General features: G+C 37.9%; 1 protein-coding gene across 3 annotated transcripts in view; it reads right to left on the bottom strand.

The window, feature by feature from the left end:
- MEP1A (meprin A subunit alpha) overlaps positions 1-25,576 on the bottom strand; it is a 41,879-nt gene that overhangs the window by 15,566 nt on the left and 737 nt on the right. For 2 of the 3 annotated variants that reach the window (XM_032299613.1, XM_032299614.1), the window contains 5 exons: positions 25,517-25,567; positions 18,619-18,659; positions 18,018-18,093; positions 13,105-13,222; positions 3,210-3,385 (listed from right to left, as the gene is read on the bottom strand). In XM_032299613.1, coding sequence (XP_032155504.1) covers positions 3,210-3,385; positions 13,105-13,222; positions 18,018-18,093; positions 18,619-18,659; positions 25,517-25,567 — 462 coding nt within the window. Of the gene's footprint in view, positions 1-3,209; positions 3,386-13,104; positions 13,223-18,017; positions 18,094-18,618; positions 18,660-25,516; positions 25,568-25,576 lie in introns of those variants that run through there. The other variant, XM_032299615.1, reaches the window with a different exon arrangement.

Genomic DNA, 25,576 nt, shown 5'->3' with positions numbered 1-25,576 from the left:
AGAGTCTGGGATCTCCTGATAACTCTCAGTGGCACCTGAAGCAAAGCACTTTCAAATCACTGGATGTGTTTTACTTAATTTTCCATAAAATCCTCTGGTTAGAGGCTGGGTGTGATAGCTCATGCCTCTAATCCCAGCACTTTTTGAGGGTGAGGTGGGTGGATCATTTGAGGCAAGGAATTTGAGACCAGCCTTGCTCACATTGTGAAACTCCATCTCTACCAAAAAACACAAAAATTAGCCAGGCCTGGTGGTGGACGCCAGTAACCCCAGCTATTCAGGAAGCTGAGGCATGAGAATTATTTGAACCCGGGAGGTGGAGATTGCAGTGAGCTGAGATTGTAGCACTGCACTCCGGCCTGGGTGGCAGAGCAAGACTCTATCTCAAAACAGAAACAACAAAATCCCATCAGGTTAGAACAGATTATTTTAATCAGCATTACTTAAGGATTCTTATGAGAATGTTTTGAAACAAATATTTTGAATAATTTTAAAAAATGTATTCAATGTATTTTTGTTGGGCGTAGTAGCTACTGGGAGCTGTGCTCAGTAGGTAGTGGCCCCCAACAGTGAATAAGATAGGCAGTCACAGCTGAGAGCTGAAAAGGGGCTGTAATCCAGGGCATGGGATCCTGTAAACCAGGGGTCAGTCAACAAACCTGTTCTATAGTAGATAGAAAGTATGTTCTCCATTGTAACTACTCAACTCTGCCATTGCACACAAAAACAGCCATTGACAATACTTAAACAAATGGGTATGATTGTGTTCCCATAACGCTTTCTTTACAAAAGCTAGTAGATACGGCCCATGGACTATCATTTGTTCATCCCTGCTAGACCTCAAAAGTTGAGTTTTTTCCCTAGCATAAGGAAACAAATTTCAAAAACACAATTTTGATTCAAGAACTGGAGATGCACATTGGAAGAGAATTGCATTGCCAGTGTCTTCTCAAGTTAAACAGAAGGCTTATCATTAACCAAAGTTAAATCAATAAAACTCATAAATTACCCTGATAAATTATACTGCCTGTGTTGCTAATCTTATTGGAGTTGATGTCTCTTTTGAGAACAGTTCTCCCGTGATTGCAGGCATTTTAGATATATGGAATTGTACCTGATGAAAACATAGATAGGAGATGAGCAAATATGCAACCTATGCTCAAACCAGAGCTGAGCAAGTCTGCATTTGACCCTGGCAAACGTGTTGGCTCACTCTGATAAAGGAAACTGCACTTGGCCTAAAACCATTTTAAAAGCACTAACTATTGTCTTCTATAAGACCTGGAAATAGGAATGCTTTCTGCTTTCTTACAAAATTTTCAGAAAAGCCAAGTGTATGTACAGGAAGGTAAGAAATTGAGGCTGAGAGGCAAATATAGACAAAGTCTAATAGCACCCTGAGTTGTGCAATCAGAGATTCAGTCCTTTGACCTGTTACTCCATTTCCTTCTTCCTTCTACAAACACACAGCTATAATACAACTACCACTGAGTAGAGACAGGTACATTAAGGCTGAGCTATTATTTCATCTGTGGGTGAATATGCTCCAAAACTTTTCTAGATTAGCCTGGGAGGCAAAGAAGAATGCTATCTGACCTTTGGTTCAGTGGGTGGTGGTAAGATGGTGGGAGTATGTGGGTAGGCTCAAACCTGATGACCTATTAAAGTGTTATAAGTTACAGTTTTCTTCCTTAGTACACCAATCCACATTCACAGAATTACCAGAATATGAGAGACTAGGAAGCCATGGGTTGAGAAACCCCACAAGTAATTTCGATTAGCCAGCTCTACCCTGACCTCATGTGAAAATCATTGACCATCTTACTCCCAAATGAACTATTATAGTACTGACAGAAAATTTTGAGGATTCATATTTAATTTTAAAGCTTGGCCAGTTCTTTCAAGCCCCTAAAAGTAAAATTATTATAGATATACTACGATATATTAATCAGCATATAAAACTGGGATCTAAATAAAACAGATACTTACACAAGGCTATTATTTATTTTATAAAAGCCATGCATAGAAACATTTAAGGTATTTTAAATACATTAAAGTTTCACTAATCTCTCACTTCCAAAAACAATGTTTTTCCATTCCCTACACTAATTTCTACTTAAAAACTAGTTACCTTCAGAAACATAGCATTGACTTTTTTTTTTTCTAGAACATCAGAAAACTGCTCAATAAATGTTTTAGTGTGCTCAAAAGCACTCTACATCATTGTCTCAATCAATTAAGGAAAGTAAGGGCCGGGTACGGTGGCTCATGCTTGACATCCCAGTACTTTGGGAGGCCAAGGCAGGTGGGTAACCTGAGGTCAGGAGTTCAAGACCAGCTTTATCAACATGGCAAAACCCTGTCTCTACTAAAAAAATACAAAATTAGCTGGGGGTGGTGAGGCACACCTATAGTCCCAGTTGAGGCAGGAGAATCGCTTGAACCTGAGAGGCAAAGGTTGCAGTGAGCCGAGATCGTGCCATTGCACTCCAGCCTGGGCAACAAGAATGAAACTCCATCTCAAAACAAAACAAACAACCTAAAGAACAATGAAATAGTTAGAATAATATAACTGCATAATATGTAAGACAAAACTGTTATCTTTTGCATAGTATGAGGTGAAGACAGAAGAAGCAAGTTGCTTAGAAGTGAGGAAGAAAAAACATTAACCTTTAATTAATCAGAACCTAGGTAACTAGCCAGAATTAACGTAATTGGGGTATTTCAGATGAAAGCATCCATTTTTGTTTTTGTTTTTAAACACTTTTCATTGATTTGGTAAAGCAACTGAAAAAATACTTCCTGTAGTCATGGAATAATCAGCTAACCCTGAAAAAGCCTTCTAGAGGCACAGGAGACTTCACATCCAGAAAACTGACTTTAATATCTGGATTCACTTTACTCATTAAGACAGGAAAGTAAACAGTTTTAGATGGAGTTTTAATGAAAACACTGATATAAAGCAAAGCTTCTGGTTAACTTTCAGTTGACCTCTACAGTGAGTTACCACGATTCCCCGAGATCCTTATCTGCGGTGAATTATGGTCAGATCAGCACAGTCCACATAAAGGGCCAACAAATCATAACCTCTTCATAGTCTGTGTTTCCACTAAAGAGGCTGAAGCTCCTGTCCTCACAGATTTGGCCTGGTCATCCCAGCTTGGTCTTAGCCAGTGATAAATGTGACAACTATCTCCACCCAATCACACCTGGAAGAATTTCGTCCCACCAGATGTTCACATAATCATCGCGGTCAGTCCTTGACTGCTCGTGGTAAAATCCCAAAGCATGCAGGATCTCGTGTTCTATGATGGCCTTATAATCACATCCCTGGCCAATGGAAAGATTCTGTCCCACGTGTTGGTCACCAACTTCAGACCAGCACCTACAAAGAGGAGAAGAGGAAAAATATCTTCTAGAGAATTGTTTAAGTGGCCATCATTCACAGCACTTCAAAACACAAATTAAGAGGAAATTAGTTTTGATTTTAAAAATAAATTACCAACTGCATTCTCATATGCTGATAGTCCAAAGGTGGCAGATGGTTAAATAAGGAACATTCCCTAGAGGGAAGACTATGCAGGCTTTAAAAGTGAAGATAGGTCAGGAGGCTGAGGCAGGAGAATTGCCTGAACCCAGGAGGCGGAGGTTGCGGTGAGCCGAGATTGTGCCATTGCACCCCAGCCTGGGTAACAAGAGCGAAACTCCGACTCAAAAAAAAAAAAAAAAGTGAAGATATGATACATTATAAAAATGGCACATACTCAGAAGCAAATCAATCCTATTGTAATAATTCATCAAGGTAGAAAGCAGTAAGAACTGGCATTCTTCCTCACCTCCACAAATTCACAGGGCACTCCAAAGAATAACACTATTGCCTTTATCTAAAAACTGTTGTCTGAGGGAAAACTGGTTGATTTAACTTTTTTCCTTTTCTTTTCTTTTTTGAGATGGGGTCTCACTTTATCACTCAGGTTGCTGTACAGTGGCACAGCCACAGCTCATGGCAGCCTCAACCTTCCTGACTCTGGTGATCCTCCCACCTCAGCCTCCTGAGGGGCTGGGACTTGGGACTACAGGCATGCACCACCACACCCAGCTAGTGTTTTTATTTTTTTAAATTTAGATAATTTATTTAGAAAGTAGAAAATAAAAAGTATGATTCTAACATCTATTTAGAATATGAACAAAATTAGAAACAGTTAAACTACAGAAAAAAAGGCAGAGATACTGAAGTTGGTTTAATGACTATCCAATACAAACAGGCAAAACCCAAGTTACTCTCATGCAAAGAAGCATTAAGCAAGAGAATATGGGAATGTTTGCAGAATGCACCATAGCAAATATTTTTCAAATTTACATGAGAAACTGTACATAAATGAAAAAATAAATTAGGTAATTTGCAAGAAGTGTTTTACAGGTTATAATAGGTTATAACTTAGTTTATTATGAATAAAATTTGTAGCACATAATACATTTTTACATCAGAGATTCAGTGTTAAATGAATCAGACATGATAAAGCGTAACTATAGTATACCTCCAAAGGCTAACAGATTTGATTTTTACTCAAAGATGAATCTTATTTATTTTCTAATAACTTCATTAAGGTATAATTTACAAACTATAAAAGTCTTTCATTTTAAGTATACAATTCAATAACTTTTAGTAAATTTACAGTGTTATGCAAATGCAACCATGATCAACTTACCTCTTTGATAGTGACATTTTATTACCAAATCAGTTTATTCTGCAAAATGTCCACAATCCAAAGAAAGCATTTATTATTGATCATATATATATATATATATATATATATATATTTATATATTTCTTTTTACATCCCTCCCGCAACAGAAAGATATAAGTTGCAAAAATACCATACATGCCACCTCACTGTGAACTTTTGACCTTGTCTATCTGAAAGAGCCCTAGTTAGCCTCCAACTTCAGGGGACCAGTGCCCTGAAAGGTTAGGGGCAATTTGGGCCAGTTCCTTTGCAAAACCTCTTCCTCTCTTTTCCCCTCTCTTAAATTATTTGTAACAGAGGCACCTCCTGGCCATAGGTAATGGGGCTGCCCAGGTTCAGCACTTTTACAAAGAATGTCTCCCAAAGCTGACCTATCCCTTAATCAGGTACTTGGGACACAGTTAAAAACACAAAAGATGCCAGGAGAACTTCACTGGGAAAGGGAGAACGTTTAGAAAGTGATCATATTGATTTTGCTTTGTTTTTAAGGAGTTTCTCTGTGAAAAAAAAAAAAAAAAGATGCCAACGTGGTAGTTGAAGAATGGAAATAAAAGTGTTAAGAAAATTGTTTCTCTGAAATTTTCAATGAAAAATGAAAGGTTTTTGGCACTGTTTTGAAGGTCAGAGATTGCCAAGGGACAAAATGAAATAGTTAAAAGCAGAAGGCCTCTAAAATGTGTGGTCTTTCCAAGGCCTGAGATATACTTTAAATGTTTCCCCTTTATAGAAAGACAAACTGTCCAACTACGATTGATTATCTCCATTTATATGACCTGCAAAAACCTCAAGCAATAAAACACATGCTGAAAGATAAGTTTACTCTCCTGCCTTATCACCAAAGTTATTCTTTCAGCAATATTCTCAGCCTCAGCAAATGAAGTTACTATTTGCCAGTCATGCAAATCAGAAATCTCAGACATTTTTGACTCCTCTCCCTTCCTAACTCCTCCCACGAACCAATCTGATAAGGTTAGGTTCTAATAAGCCTACTTTTTCACATATTTCAGAAATCCATTCCTTCTTCTTTATAACACCTGCCTCTTCCTTGGTGTAAGTCCCTTACATTTTCCCCTGGAAAATTGGAGCATCTGTTAATTGATCTCTTGCCACCAGTCTTGCTCTATTTTAAATTTTTATCCATGCTGATCAAGTAATCTTTCTACAATGGAAAATTGAGCATAGAATGAACCTTGTACCCAACAAGAAATTCTCTCACACATGGCTGTTCATCACCAGGCTCCTGCTCACCTTCCTGGTCCTGCTCATTATCTGCTCCTGACATGCAAAGCCCCAGGCGCACTGAACTTAGGGAGTTCTCCAAGTAACCAGGTTCAGGTTCATGTTTGCTCTCTTCTCCCCCTCTCCCTCTTCTTCCCTTTGATCCTCTCCTCCCTTTCTTCTTCCTTCTTCTCCTCCCTCACCCTCACTGTCTCTCCCTCTTCCTGGCCCCAATTTGTCCTCCCTTCTTCTAACACTCATCTCAACTCTCTCTGATGCTTCATCCCACACTTTCTCAGAGGTCCCATTCCTGTAGTGCTGCAACCCACGACATTCGCTGTCATGTATTAAGACAAGGTACTCATATTTCCATCACCCTCACCCGCCAACTGTAAGCCTGCTGAGTGCTATGACCATATTGCATATCTTGTTGCACCTATAGTCTAGCACACTTCCTGGAATGTAGTAGGTGTACAGTGTTGCTTTGTTTTGTTTTATAAAAGAATGAGCTACAGTAATAACTACTCAGGTAAGTAAGGTATTTAATTTGTATCTAAGTAGTTGTCAGTATTTTGCTTTTATTTAACTGCCATTTTTTGCATTTTTTTCTAAGAGGCTAAATGATGTGCTGACTTCCATTTTCATCATACTATCCATCCATGATTATCAAAACCTCATGGTCAGGATTTGGGATTAACATGGGGAATAGGAGGCAGGACTAGCTTGCAGCTCTCTGGAGAGAGCAGTGTGTGGAGGTCAATTATTAAGCCAATCAAGGAGGCACCAGAGAAAGGTAAAGTCCAACTTAAAGAAATCAGAAACATCACGAGGATATGAAAGGAAAATTATTCACTGAAATAGACAGCATAAATAAAAAAAAAACAGTAACAACTTCTGGAAATCAAGACACACTTGGAGAAATGCAAAATGTGCTGGAAAGTCTCAGCAATAGAATTGAACAAGAAGAAAGAACCTCAAAGCTCAAATATAAAGCTTTTGAATTAACCCAATCCATCAAAGACAAAGAAAAAAGAATTTTAAAAAAATGAACAAAGCCTCAAAAAAGTTTGGGACTATGTTAAATATCCAAACCTAAGAATAATTGGTGTTCCAGAAGAAAAAGATAAATCAAAATATTTGGAAAACATACTTGAGGGAATAACCGAGGAAAACTTCCCCAGCCTTGGTAGAGATCTAGAAATACAAGAAGCTCAAAGAATACCTGGGAAATTCATCTCAAAAAGATCATCATCTAGGCACATACTTATCAGGTCATCTAAAATCAAGACAAAGGAAAGACTCTTTTGGAGTCGTGAGGCAAACACATCAGGTAACCTATAAAAGAAAACCTATCAGATTAACAGAAGATTTCTCAGTGGAAACCCTACATGCTAGAAGGCATTGGAGTCCTATTTTTAACCCCTTTAAACAAAACAATTATCAGCCAAGAATTTTGAATCCAGTGAAACTAAGCATCATAAATGAAGGAAAGATACAGTCTTTTCCAAACAAATGCCGAAAGACGTCATCACGACCAAGCCAACGCTACAAAAACTGCTAAAAGGAGGTCTAAATCTTGAAACAAGTCTTCAAAATACACCAAAATAGAGCCCATAAAACATAAATCTTACAGAACTTATGTAACAATAACACAGTGAAAAAAACTCAAGGTATTCAAGCAACAAATTGCACAATGTATAGAATAGAACCTCATATCTCAATAACATTGAATGTAAATGCCCTAAATACTCCACTTAGAATATACAGAATGGCAGAATGAATAAGAATTCACCAATCAAGTTTCTGCTGTCTTCAGAATTGTCTATTTGTACTCTTTCAGACTTTTGATGTAGGCATTTAATGCTAGGAACTTTCCTCTTAGCACCATTTTCGCTTTTGCTGTATCCCCGAGGTTTGAAAGGGTATGCCACTAATATCATTCAGTTCAAAGAATTTTTAAATTTCCATCTTGATTTCATGGTTGACCCAATAATTACTCGGGAGCAGGTTATTTAATTTCCACATACTTACATGGTTTTGAGCGCTCACCTAACACATAAGGACTCACATAAACTTAAGGTAAAGGGGTGGAAAAATATATTCCATGTAAATGGACACCAAAAGCAAGCAAGAGTAACTATTCTTATATCAGACAAAACAAACTTTAAAGCAACGGCAGTTTAACAAGACAAAGAGGAACATTATAAAATGATAAAAAAGACTAGTCAAACAGGAAAATATCACAATTCTAAAAATATATTCACCTAATGCCAGAGCCCCCAAATTTATAAAGCAATTGCTATTAGACCTAAGAAATGAAATAGATGGCAACACAGTAACAGTGGGAGACTTTAATACTGCACTTACAGCACAAGACATGTCATCAAGACAGAAAGCCAACAAAGAAACAATGGACTTAAACTATACCTTTCAACAAATGGACTTAGCAGATATTGACAGAACATTCTATGTAGGAAATTTATGAGCCCCACACATAGGATGCCAGAATATAGGAATTTATGACCCTTACGTTGGGCACCAAAATATAGGGAGCCAACCCTACATTACCCATGGTACCCCATTTGGTGGCGACAAAGGAATGAGAGAAAGACAGATTAAGAGAAAAAGTGGGACCAGGGGACCATCACTTTATTACTTTGGAAGTGACAGAGAAGGCCCCCAGCTCTGATTGTCCACACTATTTATTGATTACAATTTACTTTGATTTACAGGGTAGGGATGGAGTAATGGTGGGCAGAGGGTGATGGTGGAGTGAATTAGTGAGCTGGAACTGAATTAGTGAGACGGAACTGGTATATCATTCTAGGGATTGGTTAACAGTGGCAGTCTGGGAGTTTCACAAAACAAGAACATGTGGTTGTCTTTACCTTCTTATCTATGTACAGTTCATGGAACGCGGGCCTTACAAGGAGCCTACAAGTTTGGCTACGTTATAGTGCTATGAAGGGGTTTTAGTCCTTGAGCACAATATTTATGGTAACAGAGCAGAGGTTACCCTGTATCGGAACATAAGGCATAAAAAGGCCTTCCTCCTTAGAGGCCTCCTGCAGCCCTCTGCAGTTTGTTGTTCCTTGCTTACATGTTACTTGTAACCAATTTATGTAGGCACTTTGTAAGTTCTTTCTCCTTTGCAGCTTTTCCCAACAATTCTACCCAATAATGGCAGGATATACATTATAGTCATCAGCACATGGAACATTCTCCAAGCTAGACCATATGACAGACCGCAAAACAAGTCTCAGTAAATTTAAGAAAATCAAAATTATATCAAGTACACTTTCAGATCACAGTGGAATAGAATTGCAAATTACTCCAAAAGGAACCCTCAAAATCAGGCAAACACATGGAAATTAAATAACCTGCTACTGAATGATCATTGGGTCAACAATGAAATCAAGATGGAAATTAAAAAAAAATTTGGACTGAATGGGAATAGTGATATAACCTATCAAAACATCCAGGATACAGCACAAGCAATGCTAAGAGGAAAGTTTATAGCATTAAATGATACCAAAAAGTCAGAAAGAGCACAAATATATAATCTAATGTTACACCTCACAGAACAGGAGAAACAAGAACAATCCAAACCCAAACCTAGCAGAAGAAAAGAAGTAACAAAAATCAGAGCAGAACTAAATGAAATTGAAACAAAAAGGAAAATACAAAAAAAAAATGAAACAAAAACCTGGTTCTTTGAAAAGATAAATAAAATTGATAGACCATTAGCAAGATTAACCAAGAAGAGAGAAGTTCCCAATAAGCTCAATTAGACATGAAACAGGAGCTATTACAACTACTACAAAGAAATACAAAAGATTATTCAAGAGTACTTTGAACACCTTTATGTGTATAAAATAGAAAACCTAGAAGAGATGGATAAATTCCTGGAAATACACAACCCTTCTAGATTAAACCAGGAATATATAGAATCTCTGAACAGACCAATAACAAGTAGTGAGATTGAAACGGCAGTTTAAAAATTGCCAACAAAAAATGTCTGGGACCAGACAGATTCACAGCTGAATTCTACAAGACATTCAAAGAAGAATCAGTACCAATCCTATTGACACTATTCCAAAGATAAAGAAAGAGGAAATTCTCCCTAAATCATTCTATGAAGCCAGCATCACCCTAATACCAAAACCAGGGAAGGACATAACAAACAAAGAAAAGTACAGACCAGTATCCATGATGAACATACATGCAAAAATCCTCAACAATATGCTGGTGAACTGAATCCAACAGCATATCAAAAAGATAATTCACCATGATCAAATAGGTTTTATCCAGGGATGCAGGGATGGTTTTACATACACAAGTCAATAAATGTGATATATCACATAAAGAGAATTAAAAACAAAAATCACATTATCACCTCAATAGATACAGAAAAAGCAATTGACAAAGTCCAGCATCCCTTTATGATTAAAACCCTCAGCAAAATTGGCACAGAAGGGACATACTTTAAGGTAATAAAAGCCATTTGTAACAAACCCACAGTCAACATTATAGTGAATGACAAACGTTGAAAGCATTTCCCGTGAGAACTGGAACAAGACAAAGATGCTCACTCTCACTCTCACTACTTCTATTCAACATAGTACTGGAAGTCCTAGCCAGAACAATTAGACAAGATAAAGAAATAAAGGGTATCCAAATCAGTAAACAGTAAGCCAAACTGTCACTGTTTGCTGATGATATGATTGTATACCTAAAAAACCCTAAACACTCATGCAAAAAGCTTCTAGAACTGGTAAATAAATTCAGCAAAATTTCAGAATCCAAAGCTGAGGTACACAAATCAGTAGCTCTGCTAAACACCAACAGTGTCAAGTTGAGAATCAAATCAAGAACTTAACCCCTTTCACAAGAGCTGCAAACAAACAAACAAACAAAAAAAACTTAGGAATATACCTAGCAAAAGACTGAAAGACCTCTACAAGGAAAACTACATAACACTGCTGAAAGAAATAATAGATGACACAAACAAATGGAAACATATCCATCTGAAGCTCATGGATGGGTAGAATCAATATTGTGAAAATGACCACAATTGCCAAAAGCAGTCTACAAATTTAATACAATTCTCATGAAAATACCACCATCATTCTTCACAGATCTAGAAAAACAATCCTAAAATTCATATGGAACCAAAAAAGAACCCACATGACCAAAGTAAAACTAAGCAAAAATCACAAATCTGGAGTCAACACATTACGCAACTTCAAAATATACTATAAGACCATAGTCACCAAAATAGGAGAGTACTGGTATAAAAATAGACATGTAGACCAATGAAACAGAATAGAGAACTCAGAAATAAACCCAAATACCTACAACCAACTGATCTTCAACAAAGCAAACAAAAACATAAAGTGGGGAAACAGCATCCTATTCAACAAACGGTGCTGGGAAAATTGGCAAGCCACATGTAGAAGAATGAAACTGGATCCTCCTCTCTTACACTATACAGAAATCAACTCAAGATGGATCAAAGATTTAAATCTAATACCTGAACCCATAAAGATTCTAGAAGGTAAAATCAGAAAAATCCATCTAGACATTGACTTAGGTGAAGACGTCATGACCAAGAACCTGAAAGCAAATGCAACAAAAACAAAGATAAATGAATGGGACTTCATTAAAAAGCTTCTGCACAGCAAAAGAAATAACCAGCAGAATTAACATTATGATATATATATATATGTATATATATATGCTAGTGTGGATGCAGTGAAAAGGGAACATTTTTACACTGTGGGTGGGAATGAAAACTAGTACAATGACTATGGAAAGCAGTGTGGAGATTCCTTAAACAACTAAAAGTAGATCTACCGTTTGATCCAGCAATCCCACTACTAGGTATCTATCCAGAGGAAAAGAAGTCATTATATGAAAAAGATATTTGTGCACACATGTTTATAGGAGTACAATTTGCAATTGGAAAGATATGGAACCAGCCCAAATGCGAATCAATCAAGTGGATAAAGAAAATATTATGTTCATATATAATATATTATGTACATATGTATGTGTGTGTGTGTGTGTGTGTGTATTGCCTTTGCGTCCTCATAGCTTAGCTCCCACATATGAGTGAGAAGGTACAATGTTTATTTTTCCATGTCTGAATTATTTCACTTAGAATAATGGTCTCCAACTCAATCCAGGTTGCTGTGAATGCCATTATTTGGTTCCTTCATACAGACACACACACACACACACACACACACACACACACCCCATGTAATACTACTCAGCCATAAAAAAGAAGGAAATAATGGCATTCACAGCAACCTGGATGGAGTTGGAGACCATTATTCTAAGTGAAATAATTCAGGAATGGAAAAACAAACATTGTATATTCTCACTCATATGTGGAAGCTAAGCTATGAGGTCACAAAGACAAAAGAATAATACATTGGACTTTGGTGACTCAGGTGGAAGGATGGGGTAAGGCAAGGAATAAAAGACTGCACTTTGGGTACAGTGTACACTTCTCTGGTGATGGGTGCCATCAAAATCTCAGAAATGACCACTGAGGAACATATTCATGTAACCAAAAATAAATAAAGCACACATGGTCATAACTAGACAACCACTGCAAGTGGAGCTGAAGACACAAACAGATAGTGTCACAGCAGATGGTGGCTTTGCTTCCCAGTCTATTGGTTGACATAAACACCATCAAAGAAAAATGGCTTCTTTCTTGATACACCATTCAGTTCTTAGAAATAAATCACTATGAAGAACAAATTGATATCTAGAACTTTTCAAAGAAGTCTAGCAACAGAGTACTACAATTTAGAACAGTACTCTTTAAAGGATAAAGTTTATACTTCAATAAACCTAACTTTTAAAAAAAGTACTCTAATTTAAAATATGACCTAAATATAAAAATAGTATTGAAATGGATTTCCCTGAAGCCCAGACATATCCAAATAATTCATTTTGTGAGGAGTATGTTAAAAATGTTATATAACTTAAAAATTCACAGTGAATGATTTGATTTTGCTTTTAGTTTCTTTTCAATTTCTTCTTTTCACCTTTGAAAGAGATGTGCCACTTTTTATAAACCAAAGTATTCATGATTTTCGCTCTGTAAAAATTTCATACTAACCCATCGAACTGTTGAAATATGATGTATGAGCTCTCTCCTTCATAGGGCTTGAAATCCACACAGGACTTAAGGCGGAACATTTCAAAGGCATACAGAATGGCTCCTTTAGCATTCAGCCCTGAGAAATCAGTAAAAATATCAATGAACATTATTTAGACATTGGATAATATCTACAACTTATAGTTCAGAGAAAACCGTGCTACCACATGAAATCCGCGGGTGCATTATAGATTTTTTGGTAATAAATAGATTTCCTAGTAACTAAAACTGCAAAATTGGTCGTGGACATGTGTAAAATTAGTTGTGGACATAAACATTAAGTGCATACTTTAAATGCCCAATGCAAATATGTCTACAAAATAAGAATACACGCATGTGTATATGGCTAAATAAGATAATGAAATAACTTCCACTCTTTTTCTCTTTCGCTTTCTCCCACTGAAGCAGAGATTTGGAGTGCATTGCCTCAGGAGAGTCACATGGCAGAGCAGAAAACAGAGTGGTTTGTGAGTAGCTCTGGCTTTAGTTGATTAGATAAAGTACTTTAGAGTGAGGCAGTGAGAATAGTGTTCTTTACCCCTATCTAAAAAGATATTCCGTCTTTCTAGAGGAGAAGAGCAGAGCTTAGAGAGATTTGTGGGTTCTGAAAGTGTAAGAAGCACATGTGGTATTTTACTCTGCTTCCAAGCAAGATGCCTGAGAGATGGCAAGACTAGACAGCTTATACTGCACAAAGCCTTAGAAAAGATTTCTGTATCCCAAGCTCAGTACCCAAGCAGCAGTGGACTTGAAGGGGCAGGAAAAATAGATGCTGATTAGTAACCTGTGGGGACCGATGATCAAAGATCAAATGCCTTTCCTTTCACCTAACATGCATGCACTTTGGCTCCATAAGACAAAGATGGGGTAGAGAAGAAAGATACTCCAGGGGAAATGAGATCATGTTTTATTTTGTGTGCATTTTTTCCCACCAATCAACTCATTAAAGATTAGAATCTAAGTTAAAAATTAAGACAAGTTATATAAAATTAAATTATATTTCTTGTACATTTGAATTTAGTACTTTCTCTCAAGGAGTTTATAATGATTGGCCAGGAAATTACATCATATTTTTCTGGCCTTTATTTCATTTAATAAACTATCAAATTGGAGATTTCACAGCCTAGGTGTCATAATATCATATCAAGATCATTAAAGAAACAGTCACTGGAATAGTCAATAAACTGATTGTGGAAACAACACAGATAATAACAAGAGCACTCATTACATCTTCTGGGAGATTTTCATGCACTTTTACCTATTCTTACTTAGTTACATCTGTAATATGATGACCTGTACCCAAGATAGCTGTGGTGTCACAAAAATGTAAGAAAAAAAGGTGATTACACTGAAGTCAAGCTTCCTAGAAGGCTATGTGGCTTTTTTTATCCTCAATCCAAATGATGGGATTCCTGAGACTGGTTAATTTTTAAATCATACTTCTTCTTCCTTCTCCACACCTGAATAAATTGTAAAGAGGGAACTAAGAACCTATGTAATAATTTTGTAAAAACTGCCATAACATCATTGGGATGAATGGAAATAGAGTCCATTTAAAGTCTTCCTCTTGTCCATGAAGGCAACCCTGAGTGCCCCTCCTCATTTGATTTTCTTATTTATTTATTTATTTTCTCTCTCTTTCTTTCTTTTCTTTCTTTCTTTCTTTTTTCCTTCTTTCCTTCCTTCCTTCCTTCCTTCCTTCCTTCCTTCCTTCCTTCCTTCCTTCCTGCCTTCCTTCCTTCCTTCCTTCCTTCCTTCCTTCCTGCCTTCCTTCCTTCCTTCCTTCCTTCTTTCTTTCCTTCTCTCTCTCTCTCCTTTTCTTTTCTGTTAGGAACAAGAATTACAAAAAGACAAAAAATGTACCACGAGGTACAATGTTTATGGATTATAGGACTCAATATTTTTAAGATATTAGTTTTCTACAAATTTATACACAGAATCAACACATTTCTATCAAAATTCCAGCAGGCTTTTTAGAGAAATTGATTATAAAATATACACAAAAATGCAAAAGATCTGGAGTAGGCTAAACTGTCTTGAAATTGGAGAACAAAGCTGGAGCACTCACTTCAAGGTTAACTATAAAGCTGGAACAATGAACGTAGTGATTTTGACATGATGGTAGATAAGTAGAATAAGATAAAAAAATAGGGATACGAGATCAAGAAACAAAGAGTCTTGGCAAACTTGGCAAACAAGAGTCTTGCAAAGAGTACTCAATGAGGAAAGCAAAGTTTTAAGCAAATGATGCTAGAACAACTGGGCTAATAAATACCAATCAATCAATCTCAATCTCTTCATCCTGTTATACACAAAATTAGTTTGCAATCAATTATAGACAAAAATTGAAACCATACAACTTCAAAAACTATTGGAAAAATATCTTTGTGACTTGGTTTAAGTACAGATTTCTTAGAATATAAAAACACAAACCATGTTAAAAAAATTGATAAATCACACTTTATTGGCATTTAAAGCTTTCATGTTTCAAAATTCACTGCTTGAAAAACAAAAACAAATAAGTAAGTAGCAGACTAACAGAAAATATTTATAAAATATATATCTGACAAAGGGCTTTAGCCATAGTATATAAAATCTTACAAATAATAAAAAGACAAACGATATAATTTTTACAAATTGTGAAGGAGTTGGACAACCTTTCATAAAAGAAGATAAAGAAATAGCCCATAGCATTCTAAAATGTGCTAAATGTCACTAATCATTACAGAAATGCAAATTAAAATCATAGGGAGCTACCATTTTACAACTGCTAAAATGGCTATAATTAATAAGATTAATACTGTCAATGTAAGGATGTGGAGCAAATGAAATGCTCATATATTTTTCAGGAGGAATGTACAATGGCGTAGCCACTTTGGAAAACTGTTTGGCATTTTCTTACATAGTTATTCATATGATCAAGCAATTATGTGCCTAGGCATTTTACCAAAGATAAATAAGAAATGTATTCACATAAACTTGTAAAGAGTGATCATAAAAATTTTCTTCTTACTAGCCCTAACAGGAAAATGGACAATAATTTGCAGTATATCAATATAAAGAAATATTACTGAGTAGTGAAAAAAAGGAATTAACTGTTGATCCACAACAATATGGAAGAACTTAAAAAGCATAAGTCAAGGAAGCCAGACACCTAGTATTTATAAAATAAATACTGTGGTATATGAGCTCATGTATCTGTTGTAAATCAGGCAGAACCATGGGGAAGAAATAGAATGGTGGTTCCCTCTTAGGGAGTAGAGATGGGAACTGCCTAGAAAGGAACTTTATGGAATGATGCAAGTGTGGATTATATAGGTATATGTGTTTGTCAAAAGCCTTATATATTGATTTGTGTATTTCACTCCATGTAATTTTAACTTGAGTAAAAAAAATTCTATAGAAATATTGAACTCTAGTTAGAAAGTTTGCTTTCACAATGGTCTAAGTCTGGGCATCTGAACTTTAACACTAAAGATGACCTTCACGTGGTGTTGCTTGAGAGATACTGCTGTATCCTTACTACCTTTATCTTATGTTTGTGTCAAATTACTCTCAATTATAATTTCTTACCTACCTTGCAACTATAGAGACCTTACTACTTAAGCTGTGGTTTGTGTGGACCAACAGCATCAACACCACTGGGGACCGCTGGATATGCAACATTTCACGCACCAAACCTGACCTACTCTGTAGGTTAACAAGATCCTCCTATGAGTCCTATGCACATTAAAGTCTAAGAAGCACTGCCTTACACCTCCCAGAGACATGGTGAGGTTACTTAAAATATCAGATGAAGGCACATTGCCTGGCACATAATAGAGTGGTGCAGATGTGACAACCAGGATAAGAAAAAATTGTAATAGGAAAGAACCCCTTTTAAAAAGCTGATGTTTCTTAAACCATGTGCCATTAGGTATTGGTGTTCCATGAATTTGCAAGGCAAACACTGGATAAAATAACTCAATTTTCCAACTAATAACTGAGAACAAGAGCATTTGTTTATATCTAGCTGTTCTCCAAAAAAGGGATACAAAGCAGCATGATAAGGAGGATGGAAAATACTGAAACATAATCTACATCTCCTAAGAGGAGAAGCTGCCTAACAGCCCAACAAGATTAGGCAACCTTGTCCTGGCTTCCCCTCTTCACTCTAATCTTGTTCATCTGTCTAAGCAGGAGTGGCCTTGCAGGCATTGAGTCACCATGGCTGCTCAGCTGTCCATCAACTGCTTGAGGATCAGCCAGTGACTACATGTGGCTTCTAATATTTATTTATTTCTACCAGTTGTTAGTTCTATACTCAATCTTAGCTAAAAGGTGAAGTTATTCCACCAGTTATTTCTAACAATGAGTAAAATGTAACGTATTCAGATCTTTTTCTTAAGAGAGAGAAAAGAGTAGACATTATTAACACCAAGAAAAAAGGATTGTGAACATGTGAAATACAGACTTTTTCATTTCTCATTGTGGCATGTTTCTCTTGTAACAAAAAGAGAAGAAATCGATATGCTAAAAATAGTGTACTCACACTACATTTAGATTTACCTAAACATAGTACAAACTTTTCGTTGTGCTGATGTAAAGTATGTTTCATTGGGTTTTTGCTCTTTTGTATTGTTCCTGGTTATATTAATACTTTAATGTGTGTTGCATTTTAAAAGTTATTTTTGGATAATGTATATCTCAGACTGGTTAAGCAGCACTGGTTTTCATGTAATGTCATATCTCTCTCCCCATGAGATAAAGATTCATCAGGACTTGAAAACCCTCTGGTTTTCCTTGTGTTTACTCCCAATGTGAAACCCATGAATAGGTTGAGAGGGGAGAGCAAGTTAAACTGAAACCCCCTATTTAAGAACAATTAATATTACCCAAATTATCAGCCAAAATGTAAGGAATGGGGAACGTCCACCTGCTGTTTTGGTCTCTCAGGCCATTTCTGGAGTTCTGTGAAAACAAAGGTAAAAATGGATGGGAAGCCCAGTCCTCAAGGTCACCTTAATCCACCTCCTTCACTAAACTCTCACACAGCAAATAGTCTATCATGCAATTCAAACAGTTTAGTGGCAATTTGTCTTCTGATTATGAAAGCAATAGAAGTTCTTGAGAGATAATTTGGAAAAATCAGAGAAATTATTAAGAACAAAATTAAGGGGGCATGAAATCTCAAAAAACTGCGATAGCTGCTACAGATGTGTTGGTGCATTATCTTCCCTCTCATTCTTGATTTATTAGGAAAATTTGATAGATAACCCATTTAATTATTTTAGACTTTTTTGTGCTGTTTGCTTATTTTCCCTCTGTTTTTGTCCTTACCAACTAAAGTGGAACTCCTCACTGGAACAGATTATAGATGAGATTTCTCTTATCTCCTCCACAGTGCCCATCCCACGGCTGGCCACAGAGCAGAGGCTCACACCCAGTCATACTGCCTCTCCTGAGGAATTTATTGCATCATTGAAAGGTACTCACCTGCAAGAGGATGTCCCCTTGAAAGAGGTCCAAGCCTGCAGCTGGAAGTTAAAAAATTTTTTTAAAAGAATATTTGAGTGAACATTATTAAAAGGCATCTTTCATAATAAAATTTTTGCCATTATAAGTCTTTGAATATTAATCTTTATGTGGCAAAACTCTTTTTGAAACAATGCAAAAATTCCAATTGAGCAAATGTGAATGACTAATGAGTATCACATCTTGTCACAGCCTCTGTTTTCAATTTTGGAACAAGAAATCTTGTCTAAGAATCTTAGAAGTAAGAAATAAGTTAGAAGGGATTTTACTGATCACCAACTATAAAAAAGGGATTAGAGGCAGTGCTGATAAGGAGGATGAAAAATATTGAGAGAATGGCTGGGTATGGTGGCTCACACCTGTAATCCCAGCACTTTGGGAGGCTGAGACAGGTGGATCATCTGAGGTCAGCGTCGGGATTCACTCTGGGTGGCTGGCAAAATATTAGGGAAATTTTGGAAAAATCTATAAGATTATAGTCTCAAATCTTTTGGAAGGCCAAAAGGTTTTAATTAAACAGATTAAAGACAGCCAATTCTTACATTAAAACTTTAAGTCATAGGGTAAAGTTTAGAATAATAGAAGCTTCTACAGTTAAGTCTGTTTACCCCATATTCCTTTGTCTCTGTTTACTCATGTAAACTTTGTGCTGGATGGTCCTCTCAGAGGGAGTTCGAAGGGAAATTACCCATTAATAGTATTTATTCTAGGCCCTGGAACCAAGAACTTTCATCATTAGTAAAACCACTCTTTTAACCATGTTAATTATCCACAAGCATGTTGACTTAGAACTTCTATTATTAAACCTATACTAAATAAATGCAAGGAGGAACAAAGAGTCATGGTTGGTTAGCTACAATCACCCTCTAAAAACAGTTGACAACCATCCCAAGCCCACTCACATCACTGTACTGGATGTGAGAGTGTATTTCATTCATCCATTGCTAAGTCAGGGTCTATAAAACAAATCTCTGCATGTAGTAATCGAGGTCTCAACTAGTAACCCCAGCGTAACGCTCATCACAGCTGGCGCCTGAACAGAGACACTGACATGACTGACACCACAGCCAGTGCCCCACTGTGAGGAGACTTGACAACGTCATAGCAGGTGCCCAAACAGGGAGAAAACCTTTATGATCATTGCTGCAAAAAAGGAAAGCAGCGGACCCCTAGAAAACCAGAAGGAAGGAAACCATGCAGTCAAGTCAAGTAGTCAGTAAGTCATTGGTACCCACTGGAGGTTGCCAAGTTCGGGGAGGGATTGTTTCAGGCTAGGGATTCATCATGGGACAGCAGTTATCAGCACAACAGAAGCAGTACCAGGCCCAGCTGAAGGAATTAATGCAAACTGTTGTTTCCTAAAGCCCCTGGTTCCCAGCAGAGGGCTCACTAGATGTAAAGCTAGGGGAACAAGTGGGAAGAAATTATGCACAAAGACAACCAATGAATAGGAAAAAAGACAAAGGAGACACCACAGCTATAGGTCCTTGTCTTAAACAAGCAGCTTTGGAGGGTGAACTCTTAGCCTGCCTGGTAATTAAAAACGGCAAGGTAATCAAATACATGAACCCATTTCTTTTAGCACTTATAAAGAGCTAAGAAAACATATAAAGGAAAATGGAGCTGCTAGCCCATTTACGAAAGGAATGATTGAGGTTTTAGCACACAACTTCCGAATAACCCCATGAGATTGGTCAATGCTAGCTAAAACCACTTTGGGGCCCCACCAAGGCCTCCTCTGAAGAGCAAAGTACAAGTTGTGTGAACAACAAGCCAAAAGAAATCAGGCTGCAGGGCAAGATACAACAGCCGCTATGCTCCAGGGGAAGGGTCCCCATGCCGAGGTATCATAACAGCTAGATTTTGATCCCTAGGCCTATAATCAACTATCGTCATGTGCCCTCAGGGCCTAGGACTGAATTCTCCAAAGTGGACCTCAGCTCTTTTGTAAATGTTCATCAGGGGCCTCAGGAGTCATTTGTTGAATTTATTGATTAGTTAACCCAGGCAATTAAAAAGCAAATTAGTCATGACCAGGTCGTGGATATTTTATTGTTGCAATTGGCTTATAAAAACACTAATGTAGATTGCCAGCAAGCAATGTAGGCAGTCAGAGGAAAGGCAGCCACAATCGGGGAACTTATAAAAGCATGCCAGCTAGTAGAAACAGAGACATAGAAAGCCAAAATATTGGCTATGGTATTAAGGCCTCCTAGAATGAAAAGGGAGAGGAACTCTAATTGTTTTCTATGGGGAAAGCCAGTTATATGAAAAGAGACTGCCCAAAGAATAGAGACCAAGGTTAATCAAGGAAAGAATTTCCTTTTATATGTCCCCTATGTAGAAAGGGGAAGCATTAGGCAAATCAATACTATCTAAATTTAATAAAAACGGCAACCCCATAGGTAATCAAACAGGAAACTTCATCAGGGGCCAGCCTCAGGCCCCGCTTCAAACTAAGGCAATGCCAGCAGCTTTCCTCAGCCAAATGGAAAGCCCACGGTCCTCTCTTTCAAAGCAGCCACCACCAGGAGTGCAGAGCTAAACTTACTCTGCCCAAACAAATTAGTCTTAAAAGAAGGAGATGACCCCAAAAGAGTTGCTACAGGGAGGTCAGGAGTTTGAGACCAGCCTGGCCAATGTGGTAAAATCGCGTCTCCACTTAAAGTACAAAAATTAGCTGAACGTGGTGGTGTGTGCCTGTAGTCCCAGCTACTCAAAAGGCTGAGGCACGAGAATTGCTTGAACCCAGGAGGCAGAGGTTGCAGTGAGCTGAGATCACACCACTGCACTCTAGCCTGGGTGACAGAGCCAGACTCCATCTGAGGAAATAAAAAAGAAAAAGAAAAATGAGGGAAATGGAGAGAGAAATAGAGTCCAGAGGTATGAAGTGATATGCTATGTAATCCAGCGGCGAAGTGAGCATCAAAACTCCTGCCTTCCCATTCAGGGCTCTTTCTGCCACTGTACCGTTCTGCCTCTTGTCCCAAGGTAAGTGAGAGTGTTTTGCTCTTTCCTATGAAAAAAATGATGATACCCTCCAAAACCAAGCTCAAGGTGCTTTCCACATCCTAAGGAAGGCCAGGAGAATGTGGAAAGATCCATTCAAAACCATATCTCCTAATATCTGTTCTCAGGTGCTTAGCAGAATATACTCTCCCACTGCTGGTATTGCTTAATCCTGGTCTCACTGTGTTTCAGTAAGCAAGATTCTTAAAAGGGAAGATCTTTGTGAGAAAATTTCTCAAGCATTAAAAGATCATCACTTGTCATAACTCTCACATGACAAGCAACATTTTCTGTAAAATGCAGCAACTTCAGACAGAATCGCTGGATTGTACTTCATTCTGAGACTAGCTCTGACTTACAAGCTGGGAAACCAAGGCAGAGATTAATCACCACAGTCTCACAAGCCAACAGAGGCCCCATTTGCCAAAGCCTATGGCTCCTTCAGGAACCGGCTCCATTTCTGCATAGGACACCAAGGGCATGTTAGGTATTAGCAGGCATCATGATTTCACTTGCTAATGGTTAATTAGGGCTATTCCCGCATCACTGCCTTCCTTATGCACACATTTCCTAGAGTGCTTAACCTCCTTAACTCTGACCTATTCCTGTGGTAGCAGTACAATTAAACAACCACAAACAGTACTGACATCACTGCCTCACTGTCAGTAGGACCCAAATTTGAATCATCTTTGAAATAGAGGGACTGTTCTGGTTCATCTATTTTATTGAGGTTTGTCCTGAGCAAAAATCTGTATTTCCTGACACCTGGCCTGGATTATAATGGGATTGAGGGAGCTCTTCCAGAGTGAAGTGAACAAGCCCACTCAGACTTTGGCCCCAGTAGTTGGTCAGAATGGATGGGATCGCTGGGGACAGGGAGAACTTCCCAAAGAAATGTACATCCAGTGAAAGCACGCCTCAATCTATTCATTACCCAACGTGTTCATGTAGTACACACTTATTAAATGCCTAATGTGTCTCAAGCATTTTTCTAGATGCTGGGGATATAGCAGAGAATAAAACAAAGTCCTTAAGAGGACATGGTACTCTTGATTGGGGGAAGAGGAAGACATACAAATAAACAAATAACTGTAAAGTATGACAAATGGCGAAAAGTACAATAAAAAAGAAACATATGAAAGGTAAGGTGGGAAAGAGTGCTGAGGTGAGATAGGTTTGCTATTTTATTAAAGAGTGATCAGAGAAGGCCTCCCAAAGGAGGTGGCATTTTAGCAGAAATATGTTGAAGTGAGAGAATGAAAGAAGAGTAGTGGAGTTAGAGGCAATGGCAGATAGAAAGGTCCTGTGGCAGAAAAGCCTTGATGTCTTAGGGCAGTGGTCCTAAACTTTAGCATCAGAGTCCCCTGAAGGGCTTGATCAAACAGCTTGATGAGTCCCTACCCTTGAACTTCTGGCTCATTAAGTCTGGGGCGGAGCCTGAGAATGTTCATTCCTAACAAGTTTCCTGATGATGCCAATGCTGCTGGCTGGGGGACAACACATTGAAAACCACTTTTGTGGATGAGTAGCTGTGCAGTCAGGATGGCTGGAGAGCTCAAGTAGGATGGGGAAGAGTAGTCACAAATGAGGTCGGAGAAGCCGCTGGGGCAGATTGACTCACACTCTAATGTGCATTGAAACCACTATGGGTCTGTCAAAATGGTGATGCTAATTTGGTTGGTCTGGGGTGGATCCCCAAATGATGCATTTCTAAGAGAAAGTTCTTGAATGACACATGTCACTTTGGCTTGTGGACCACAGTTTGGGAATCAAGGCTCTAGGGCCTTTACTTTGTGTTGGAGAAGTCATGAGAAGGTTGGAGCAGAGAAATGACAATCTAAAGGATACTAAAAGGAGAGCTCCATGTTGTGCAGAATAGTCTGTAGGGAGCAAAGACAGAAAGGGAAGCACAGTTATGAGGCCCCTCAAAGGACCAAGACAGACATGAGGTGGCTGACCAAAGTGGGGGCGGTAAAAGTGCTGAAAAGTCTCAACTGTGATATGATTTAAAAGTAGATCCAGGTGGGGTAGGGTGGCTCACACTGGTAATACCAGCACTTTGGGAGGCCGAGGTGGGCAGATCACGAGGTCATGAGTTCAAGACTAGCCTAGCCAACATGGAGAAATCCCATCTCTACCAAAAATACAGAGGTTATCCTGGCATGGTAGTGGGACCTGTAATCCCAGCTATTAGGAAGACTGAGGCAGGAGAATCACTTGAACCTGGGAGGCGGAGATTGCAGTGAGCTAAGAGCACCACTGCACTCTAGCCTGGGCAACAGAGCAAGACTCCATCTGAGAAAAAAAAAAGTAATTCTGATCTAATAGCATTTTCTGACAGATTGTGCATAAGGCGTGTGAGAAAGACAAGGGTTAGGGGCAACTCTAAGATTCTGAGCCTAAAATTTAGAAGGAGTGAGTTGCATTTAGCAGGTCTTGGGGCGGAGGAAAAGAAACGTTAAGTCAACTTTGTGAGGTGAAAAGAAGATGGAGAAACGGTGGTAATTTTCTCCAAATGATTTTCCCAATAGATTATGGTGTTAGAATATGGCCATATGGCTAACCCAATCAATCTGGTGGCTTGGTCGAAATGGCTTAAAAGGGAAATATACATGGTGATGAGATTTCTTCACTGGGGTCAAGGTTCAGAGGTGGTGGTGGGCCTAAAGAATACAAAATGGCAAAGAAGTGAAGAATGAATTTTTATTAGATAAATAAGGATGATATTAGAAAAAACCCTAATTCTAATTCCAGCCCTGTTGTAAAATACAGCAGATTCTCTGAACTGTTTACACAATGACTGACTCTAAAGAGAGATATTTTCGTGCCTTGCTCTGAAGTCTTGGGACCCATTTCTGCTTTCACCCATTTACCTTCCTAAACTATTTCTACTCTGCCTATGCAGCCATTCTCCAGCTATTCCAATTAAATATCAACTAACTGGCTTGTCTGTGAGTGAGACAAAGCCAGAAACATTGACCATTAGGCATGAGTATTTTAGTTTTGTAGTCTTCAGGTGGCACTGAGCTATTAAGGTATGGGCTGCAAGATCTGGAAGGGAGCCCCATCACTGCCACCTAGGATCTTGAGCAAGTCACTATAATCATGAGAAGCCACCTGTCTCTTTCCAAAAAATGAAAACAGCACTTACCCCACAACAAGACTGGACAAATCAATATGCAATTGGATATAAAGGCTTTTTGTAAACTGAAGGTAAATGTGATCATGAATACCTCTGCTTCCACAAATCCTGACCAAAGACCCCAGGAATTCAGAGGCTTTTCTCTCATTCCAGAAGCAGGACAACAGAGAGAAAAGATAGATGATGACTCAGCTTCTTTCTCCTCTCAATAGTGAGTGAGACTGATGAATTTCTTCAATAAATATGTTATGAACAAGTATCTAAGTGGAGATTTCTTTACACTTACCTCTAAGTCTCAACCAAAGAGTTGTTAAGGAATATGATGGGTCAGCGGAGGGGTTGAGTTTTGTTTCCCCACTGAATATAACCAGAGGCTTATTCTTGTATTTTTCTTTAACAATCAGAATAATTATCTATTTGCTTTTTTTTCCAAATACAAATTTGAAAAATAAAATTTTTAAAAGAGAAACTTGTTATGTGTTTCTGGATCCATTGAGGTTTCCCTAGCTCTCCTGGAAAGTCTGGCCTAACTATCTTCTCTTTCCACGTTTTTATCTTTCAGAAAATGCAACTTCTCACAAAGCACCAATAAATATTTCTCCCCAAAAGAATCACAATACAGTATTATGAAGAAAAGTGGTTTTCAGTATTCCCATCATTGGGTTTTAAGTAATTTCAAGACTTTAATAATGCAAAAATTGAACTCACCTAAATTGATTTCTGAAATGTCCTTCTGTTCACCAAAATCTGCATCGTGTACTGATAAAA

This window comes from Sapajus apella, unplaced genomic scaffold (assembly GCF_009761245.1).
Source record: "Sapajus apella isolate SASKATOON/1434 unplaced genomic scaffold, GSC_monkey_1.0 scaffold41, whole genome shotgun sequence".
Taxonomy (NCBI): domain Eukaryota; kingdom Metazoa; phylum Chordata; class Mammalia; order Primates; family Cebidae; genus Sapajus; species Sapajus apella.
Note: the sequence above shows the minus strand (reverse complement) of the source record. Positions and strands in the feature narration are given on the sequence as shown.